Source organism: Nothoprocta perdicaria, unplaced genomic scaffold, assembly GCF_003342845.1.
Source record: "Nothoprocta perdicaria isolate Ctin4 unplaced genomic scaffold, notPer1 scaffold_118, whole genome shotgun sequence".
Lineage (NCBI taxonomy): Eukaryota > Metazoa > Chordata > Aves > Tinamiformes > Tinamidae > Nothoprocta > Nothoprocta perdicaria.
Window position 1 is genome coordinate 1,106,980 of NW_020454294.1, and position 9,013 is coordinate 1,115,992.

At 52.5% G+C, this 9,013-nt stretch overlaps 1 protein-coding gene across 1 annotated transcript; it reads left to right on the forward strand.

Annotated features, from left to right (window-relative positions):
• Positions 1 to 1,274: 1,274 nt before the first annotated feature.
• SIX6 (SIX homeobox 6) lies at positions 1,275 to 2,838 on the forward strand. Its single transcript, XM_026053776.1, has 2 exons — positions 1,275 to 1,989; positions 2,673 to 2,838. The coding sequence occupies exons 1-2, from the start codon at positions 1,418 to 1,420 to the stop codon at positions 2,836 to 2,838; spliced, it is 738 nt and encodes a 245-aa protein (XP_025909561.1). The 5' UTR covers positions 1,275 to 1,417.
• The last annotated feature ends 6,175 nt before the right edge of the window (positions 2,839 to 9,013 follow it).

The following is a 9,013-nucleotide window of genomic DNA, read 5'->3' on the forward strand; positions in this document are numbered from 1 at the left end:
AAAAAAAATAAAGAAACAAGGAAGAAAATGGAAAGGGGAGTGGGGGGAGAAGAAGCTATCATAAGGAGGCATTTCTATGACAAGCGTTCCAGGAAAAAAATAGTAATAATAAAAAAGTACATTGTAAAGAGCAGAAGAGAGAATATATTGAACTTAATTCGAAATATATGTTGTCTTTCCAAGCATGGCCTCTAATGTTCCTGATGTTCCTGGGAAGAAATTGTCACTGAGCGTCGCCGTGGCCGCTTGATTTGGTTCCCTCTCTCCAGAAAACAAATCGTTTCCTACCAGCTCCGAAAGCGGTTTCCCTCCTGCCCCGGGAGCGCCGACCTTCTCCCACTCCGCTGGTCCTCGGGGCCTGGGGGCAAAATTAAATAATAATAATAATAATAATAATAATAATAATAATAATAATAATAATAATAATAATAATAATAATAATAATAATAATAATAATGGTTTGAGGGATGCTGATTGCTGCTAAGCGATCAATATTTCAAAAGATTCCTGAAATGGGCTTCAAGTTGCTGTCCTGACCTACAAATGACTTCTCACTCCCCGCGACGATTCTCGGCGTCTATTCAGGGCCAGTCAGCCGAAAACAATAAGGTCTTAAATGCTGAAAGAAATACATACACACACACATAGATATATATATATATATATACACACACACTCATACTCACACACACATATATAAATACACACATGCACACATATRTATATCTATATTCAAGTAGGTGTTTATGTGTGCGTATGTATGTATATATAGGAAGCTTTAGTTGGACAGAGAAGGGCGCCGAGCCCTTTACAGTTAATTGCTCCCATCAGAGATGGGAAGTCACCTATACGGGAGAAGGGGGGAATTATCCTGACGCCCTCCAGCTGCATCCCGCTGCCAGRGCCCCCCAGCCCCGGCTCATCCCGTTTCCCGCCGCATTCCCGGGCCGCTCCCGAACCGCGGAGGGTGCCGCGCAGCCCCGGGGCGGGGGGCGCGGGGGGGCGGCGGGCGCTGTCGAGGCCGGGGAGGTGCTGAAGGCTCCGCGCTGCCTCCCGCTCCCTCCCTGACGGGCGGCGGGTGACAGTGAGTGACAGCGCCGGCCATGGAAACGCGGCAGCCAATCTGCCGGGCGCCGCGGCCGCGGTTCCACCGCAGCCCTCTGCTTCCCCCGCGGTTTCTTTCCCTCCCTCCCGTGCCCTCCCTCTCGGCCCCCGCTCCCCCCCCTCCTCCTTCCTCCGCTCCATCCTCCTCCTCCCCGTCCCGCCCGCCGCCCGCAGTCGCCGGAGCCGCCGCGCGCTGCCCGTCGCCTGCGCGTCCCTCCCGCGGCAGCTCCGCGGGCGCGGGCGGAGGCAGAAGCGGCCGCCGGCGCCGCCGCCCGCTCGGGACGGGCTGTGCGCGCAGCGCGGAGCCGCCTCCATGTTCCAGCTGCCCATCCTCAACTTCAGCCCGCAGCAGGTGGCCGGGGTCTGCGAGACCCTGGAGGAGAGCGGCGATGTCGAGCGCCTCGGTCGCTTCCTCTGGTCGCTGCCCGTGGCCCCCGCGGCGTGCGAGGCCCTCAACAAGAACGAGTCGGTGCTGCGGGCCCGCGCCATCGTGGCCTTCCACTCGGGCAGCTACCGGGAGCTCTACCACATCCTGGAGAACCACAAGTTCACCAAGGAGTCCCACGGCAAACTGCAGGCGCTGTGGCTCGAGGCGCACTACCAGGAGGCCGAGAAGCTGCGGGGCCGGCCCCTGGGGCCCGTGGACAAGTACCGCGTGAGGAAGAAGTTCCCGCTGCCGCGCACCATCTGGGACGGCGAGCAGAAGACACACTGCTTCAAGGAGCGCACGAGGCACTTGCTGCGCGAGTGGTACCTGCAGGACCCTTACCCCAACCCTAGCAAAAAGCGGGAACTGGCGCAGGCCACGGGACTAACCCCCACGCAAGTGGGCAACTGGTTCAAAAACCGCAGGCAAAGGGACAGGGCGGCAGCGGCCAAGAACAGGTAGGTGCCGCCCGGCCCGTGGGCGCTGCAGCGAGCGCYGCTTCGGGGCCAGGAGCCACCCCCGGGGCGGGCAGCCGGTTCGGTTGAGTTAGGAGCTGGGGGGAAAGGGAGGGAAAAAAAGGGGGTTAAGAGAAGATACACCCAGCTTTTCTTTTATTGTAAGGGATCAGTGCTCTGCTCGGGGGAGCGCTGAGGGCAGAGAGTGGCCGGCCCCCCCGGCTGCAGCGACCCCGAAAAGATGCGGAGGGAAAAGGGCCGCATGGGCGGCTAAGCAGGACTAGAAAAAAAAAAAATTAAGTTTTTAAAAAAAAAGCAAAAAGTGCCCAGTCCTACCCGGACACAGAGACACCCATTGCACGTCCTCGGGGCTGGAGCCGGCTCGGKGCACTGCCGCCTGGCATTAGCTCACCGGCGGGTCTCAAGCACATTTTAGGGGATATTTTTCTTTCTCTCCATTTCATATATTTTTTTAATTTTGTCTCATTTTTTTCCTGCTTTGTTCTGTTCGCACGAGCAAACCCGCGGCCACTGAGCAGCGGGCGCCGCGGCCGCGCCGGGCCCGGGCGCTCGGGGGCAGCGGCTCGCGAGGAGGCTGAGGCCGTGGGGGCCTCCGGAGTCCCCGGGGCGGGCGGGCGGGGGCGCAGGGGGGGCTCCGCGGTGCTCAGTGTGCCCCTTCCTTGCAGGCTGCAGCAGCAGGTGCTAGCGCAGGGCTCGGGCCGCTCGCTGCAGGCGGAGGACGAGAGCGGCGGGGAGGCGCTGGGGGCGGCCGCCAGCCCCGCCAGCCTCTCCAGCAAAGCGGCCACCTCCGCGATCTCCATCACGTCCAGCGACAGTGAATGTGACATCTGAGGCGAGCGCCGCTGCCAGAGACGCGGGGCCGCGCGGTGCTGCCCGCGGCGCCCCGAGCGCGGCCCGGACACGCGCCGACCCCGCCGGCCCGCGGAGACCGCGCTAACAAACGGAAACAAAAACACAAACGGAAAAGTAAAGAAGACGAAGAGGAAATGATAAAAATCGTTGTCGCCTTTATTTCTACCGGATTTGCGGAATTGATGTCGCAGAAAAAAAAAAAAAAAAAAAAAAAAGAAAAAAGAGAAGAAATCAAGCGAAACAAAAAACACACACAACGAATGCCAAGTTGCAAAATGTCTGAGCGCCTTCCCTCATCCCGCGGGGGTGTTTCCTGCCGAGAAGATGCAGTCCTTTTGGTTGGGTTTTGCTTTACTTTAAAGGGTTTTATATACATATATATATATATAATGTTTATTTACTTATTTAAGGGATTGCTATGGTAGATTTTTTTCTATTATTATCATTAATTATTTTTTTTTCTTTTGCTTGTTCTCTGTGTGCACAGGTGACTTGTAGAGCATGTGCAGGACGAAACTGTATGAAGCAGCCTAAAAGCATAATAAAATATTTGGTGAACGACCTTCGGATCTGCTTTGCAATGACAGTGCCGCCCACCAGCTTGGGCAGAGCCGCTCGCCGAGGCCCSGGGCTTCCCACGTTTGGCTTGGCAGGAACCGAAATAACCGTGGGACCGGGCCGGGAATTCGGGCTTGGAGAGGGAGGGAACCGGGAGAAGCCGCGGCCGGCGATGCATAAAGGGTGCACAGGGAAGAGAAGGAATCGGGCAGCAGAAAAGAAAGGAGCCGCTGCGTCCATTCCTGGGATCCTCCTTAGAAATTCCAAGGCTGGGGATCCTTGGAAATTATCAGGGAGGCTCTGCGGGGAGACAGGAGAAGAAAAGGGTGAGAGAATTGCACGGGCACAGCCAGGGCGGCGAGGCCGAGCTCGTTTCCTCCGCGACCTGCTGGATGCCAAGGGATGATGTCGGGGAATTTGGAGCCCCCCATGCCTGAGAAGGGCCGGTTGGGGCGGCGAAATAAGCCCAAATCTCGGCCCCCGCCCTGGGGGCAGCGGCAGGACCCGCGGCGCTGCCCGGCTCTGCAGCGGCTTCGCTGCAGGAGCCCAAATGCCAGCTCGAAGGAGCGCGCTAAGCTTTTATTTTTTTTTCCCCTAGCAGAAGGATTTTATATTATACAATTTGACATTGATCTTTAAATCGCCTGAGCTGTGCTTTTTTTGTCTGCTCGGTCTCGTTGCATTTGCTTCGCTGTCCTCAGAGAGAGCTGCCTCCGCAGTAAGCTGATTTCTCGGCTCCTTTTAGCAGGGCAAGGGCACGGGGAAGCCTCGCRGCCCTGGAAGGGCTGCAGAGACCCCGCTGCGGGAAATGCCCCGCTCCGCAGCGCCGGGAGCCGCCGGGATGGCGCAGGGATGGGCAGGGGGCAAAGGGGCCGCGGCCCTTTCAGCTCCGTTAATCGATGAATTACGGCCAGCCTGGAAGGAAATGTTTTCCTGATTTTTTTTTTTCCTTTTCCGCTGTTTGCATTTGAAGCCTAAAATACTCCATCTCTGCTGCTCCAACCCGCATTTGACCATGATTTTTTTTTCTCTCGCAGAGCAGCAGAGGGACTGTGCAGGGAGCAGGTATTTAACAGTAATGGCTTATATATATATATTGAGTCTGTTTAGGGAATACTACGTCTCCAGTGGGGAATATCTCACAGTGTCGGGAAAGGGGAAATGCGGGAGCGGAAAATGCCTGTTTTACGCGAGCGGGCTCAGCCGGAGGAGGCAGGGAAGACGCTTTCCACCTCGGGGCCTCCCCGCTCCCTTTGCGAGCACCCAAATCTCCTCTTTTCTCTATCGCCAGAGCTGCTGCCTTTCAATCCCACGGGCTTCGGCTCCMTAACCCCGCTCCGCGTCTTCGTTTTCCAGGACACAGAGAAATCGGGATCTGAATACAGGCAAATTCAAGACCTCCTAATTCCGTTCCTTTCCCAAGAAATGCTGTGCCGCATTGAACTGTCTCTATTGCCATTTCCGCGGGCTTAGAAACTGCCGTTTATTCTTAGGGAATTGAGGCGTTCGGGAAAGGACTTGTAAAGAGGTAGATAATTATATGAACTCATATATCCAGCCTCTAGAAATAATAAGGAATTTCTTTCTAAGCAAATTCTAAGCTATTCTAAGCAAATAGCTTGGGCAATGGGAGAAAGCGGGCATGATGTTGTTTATTTCAACAGCGTGTTTAAATCGCGTTTTTCTAAGACTTCCAGGGGCGCTATTCGGGCAACTACCTGCATCGAACAAAAAAAAAAAAAAAAAANNAGAGGGAAAAAAAAGAGGGGAGAAGAAAGGGAAAAAAAAAGAAAAGAAAAAGCCATTTACTATTTTGAAATGGTGGAAATGACTGGGAAGGGAAAGCAAAGCAGAGTGACCCCGACAAGAGCCGGGGCCGGGCCAGGACTGAGGAACATCGCGGCGGGGGAGTGTCAGTAAGACCTTTGGAGAAAGAAAAATGGCTTTTTTTCCACTCCTTTCCCCCCCCCCTTCCTTCCTTCCTTCCTTCCTTCCTTCCTTCCTTCCCCCCCCCCCCCATTCTCTCTGTCTTTTCCCTTTTCACGTTTTTCATTTTTCTTTCTTTTTCCTTTTTTTTATTTTTAAGTTGATTTTTTTAAATGGCCCTCCATAGCCTTCAGCTGCTTTAATAATAATAATAATAATGGGATAGACCTTGTATTTACATTAAACAAAACGCTTGGAGGAAAAAAAAAAGAAAAAAAAAAAAAAAAGGTCGCTAAAAAGTCTGCCTTGACCCCTCTCTCTCTGCCTTAACAAAGAAGGAAAAAATATTGTATCAAAAGTGAAGTGAATGGGGAGGGTGGAGGAGAGAAGCAGCTTTCCCTCTATTCAGCAGGGGACGGGGTAGGGGGAGAAGAAATGTTTGAATATTTCCGTTTCTATTGAGGAGCGGGGCGGCCCCGGGCAGGCCTGAATGGGCAAGTCTTGTAAGCGGCCTGGGAGGCTGTCAAACTGCTCAGAGTAATCAGTGCTAATGAAGGGGGCTCCGGCCCTCCCTGGCACAAAGGCTGCCTCCGAGTGCTCGCCGGGCCTGAATAGCTAATAAGTTTGCAAAGCGGGGGAGAGGAGCGAGCAGGCCGCAAATTGAGTTTGCAAAAGGAAAATAATCATCAAAAAAAAAAAAAAAAAAGGGTTGGGTGAAAAAAAAAAAAGCTAAAAAAAGCTTTCAGGTTGGGGTGAACCTGGCCCTGGTGCAGCTGGGGACAAGAGGACAGAGGGTCCCTGCTCATGCGGGCCCGTTGTGCTGCAGAAGAAGGATGCCAGTGTTGCCCGTGGAAAGAGCCACGGAGGTTTCCAGGATTAGGAGCTTGTGGAGGCCTTGGGAAGACCCCGGGGCTCTGCCCCATGGCTCCCTGCAGGTTGCATCCACGCTGCTCCCGCACAAGGGAGCAACTGCTCCCTGACTGCTCTGCCTGCCGCCTTTTGCCCGACTGCAGCGTTTYCTTTGTGAAACAACAACAAAAAAGRGTGGATGCCTGGATATTGGRTATTTCCCCCCAGCCGCCTGGGCTGCGAGGGCTCCCTTGCAAAGGGCCTTCCTTGGCTGCTGTCCTGGGATTTGGCTCGCGCCGAGGCTGCAGCGGAGCTGGGTTCACCAGCGAGCGTCCTTGTGTGACAAGACGATGGAGAATCTCATGGCAGGGAGGTGGAGCACGGGAGCGATTCGCGTTTTGGACCTTTCACGCATCCAATTAAAGGCTTGGGAGGATCAGAGACGATCTCAGATCCAGTTACCCCTGGCTCAGAGGGGTAATACCGTGAGAGAGAGCATAATACTCCCCAGCRTGGGCTGTACCTGCCTCTCCATCACATCTTACATTGCCTTCATATATTCTACATAGTAAATATATATATACACATCTAAAATAGATATAAAATGTCTATATGTATGTATTCTTATTTATTTATTTTCCAGAAGAATATCCGAATGCATTTGCTGGATGGGAGGGTAGAGGGGTGGGAAACCAAAGGGAAAGGGCCSTGTGGGCTGTAGAGGGACACAAGGCTTTGACGTGTGTCTCGTGTCCTCACCTGCCTCCCGCGCAGCCCCTGAACCCGGGAAGGAACCTGAATCCTGGGCTGACCTTGCGGTGCCCTCCCTCTCCCCAGGGRTGTCCCTGGAGGGCAAAAGCTAACTGGGAATCAAGGGAAGAATCATCTGAGATCCCCCGAGGGATACAGCACTTCGCACTTTATCCTYGGCATTGGAGGGGGGATGGATGAAGCCCTTTCCTTTTTCTGCCTTTTCTTTCCCAGAACTGGCTCTAAGACCTCCAGCCTAAGTCCAGCAAATGCTCCCCCACCCCCTTCACCAATTGCTTTATTCAGCCTAAATCCCCCAAAATGCAGAAACTCCTCAGGGAACCCATTCAAACCCCAACCACTCTCTGATCTGTCACCCCCAGACCCTGTCACCTCCTCTGTGAAACAGACACATCTTCCSCTCAGGAAATATAGTTGGGGGGAAGTTTACGATTTCAACCTGGTAAGTGCCAAGTAGGAACCTTGTAAGGCCAGTCTATCTGTCCTTCCAGCTGCTCCAAGGGCCCTAACTTCATTAGACACCTTGATATCAGAGATCAGAGGAGGATCTTGTGCCATCCTCATGCCTTGCTGGGCAGTCCACCCCAGGGCATCAGCCCTCAGCACCTGCTTGCACYGTCTTTGTCACAGAAAGCCTAAAATTGGTGCCCATTTGCCCAACGCTCCCTCCTCCGAGCTTCCTCTTGCAGCCCACAAAGTAAAACCCAAGGCGAGGTTCGACCACAGTGCGATGTGACACGTCCCTGCTGGCRCAGGTGTAACTGATGTAATAACTTATCCGGTTATTACACCTAAACCACTGGTGCGTTCCCCATCACAAGGGTTAGACAAGTCACCCTGGGATCAGAAGTTCTCCAGGGCTCCAGCACGAGGTGCTTCCTGCATGCAAAAGCCCTCAAAGCAATAGCAGAGTCACACAGGGACTTGGGAACTTGCAGCTCCTGTCTCCTTGGCRGATCTATTCAGCCATTTCCATCTTTTTTAAGTTGTTTTCTTGCAGTGCATTTCATTTCATCACCACACAGCACTAATAACCACTCCTATTACAATATTTTAGCTGCTGTCTGTCATTTTTTGGAGTTTTTCTTCTACTAGAAAGTTGCTATCCCCATAAACCAAGAAGTGAACAGACTCAATTCTCTGTTCCAAAAGCTCTTTCCTAAATGGAGTCCTGGGAATGCAGCTGAAAATCTTCCCTGTGGAGGCATCATCGCAGTGCCTGGGACTTGATGCATCCCATTCTTCACCCTGGGGCCTTGCAGTGTTAGCCCTTATATTTCACCCCTCCAAAGCCTTCATCACCCATTGACTTTTAAGTGTGTTGTCTCCAAACTAAGTGTCTGTAGGAGTGAGGCTTTTAACAGACGAAGTATAAAAAATTAAGGTGTGTAATGCAGCCTCAAAGCAAAGTGAAGGAGCTGCTCTGTCTGAGGCTTGTTGTGTTAGAGACAAGTATTTGTTCTATTACTTATTGATGTGGCTAATTGCCATCCGAGGCTTTGGCTGGGAGCAGGCCTCGTTCCTGGATGTGGAAACCCTTGCRAGATAGATGAATTCAGAGAGGTGAGGAATTGGCTGCATCAAAGTCCAAGCAGTCCTGCAATATTCCTGCAATATTCCTGGAAACAGTGCCTYGGACTGGCCAGGGCACCCAATGCTCTGCATCTTCCTGCAAGCAAGGAGTGCTGCAAGTGCTCAACCCTTTTGCTTGGGAATACAAAATATATGGGTATAGATGCCCCATTTTAAGGTCCTGAATTTGAAGATACTGACCTGAGAACTCAGATTTGGGGCATATTAGAAGCATGGGAAAAATCTCTTTATTTATTTATTTTTRATTTCTTTCTCTTTGGATATTTAAATCTAAATGTCTTCCCTCAAAGTCACATCAGGTCACCCCACCTGGGAAACCTTTGTTTCCCTGCATCCAAGAGAAAACTCTTTCTCCCATACCTACACATATCATTCATGTGTATAAAAACAGGGAGAAGCAGGAGGAGGAAACAAGGAGGGAAGCTCTTAGTGTTTCCACTAAAATAAATGTCCATTA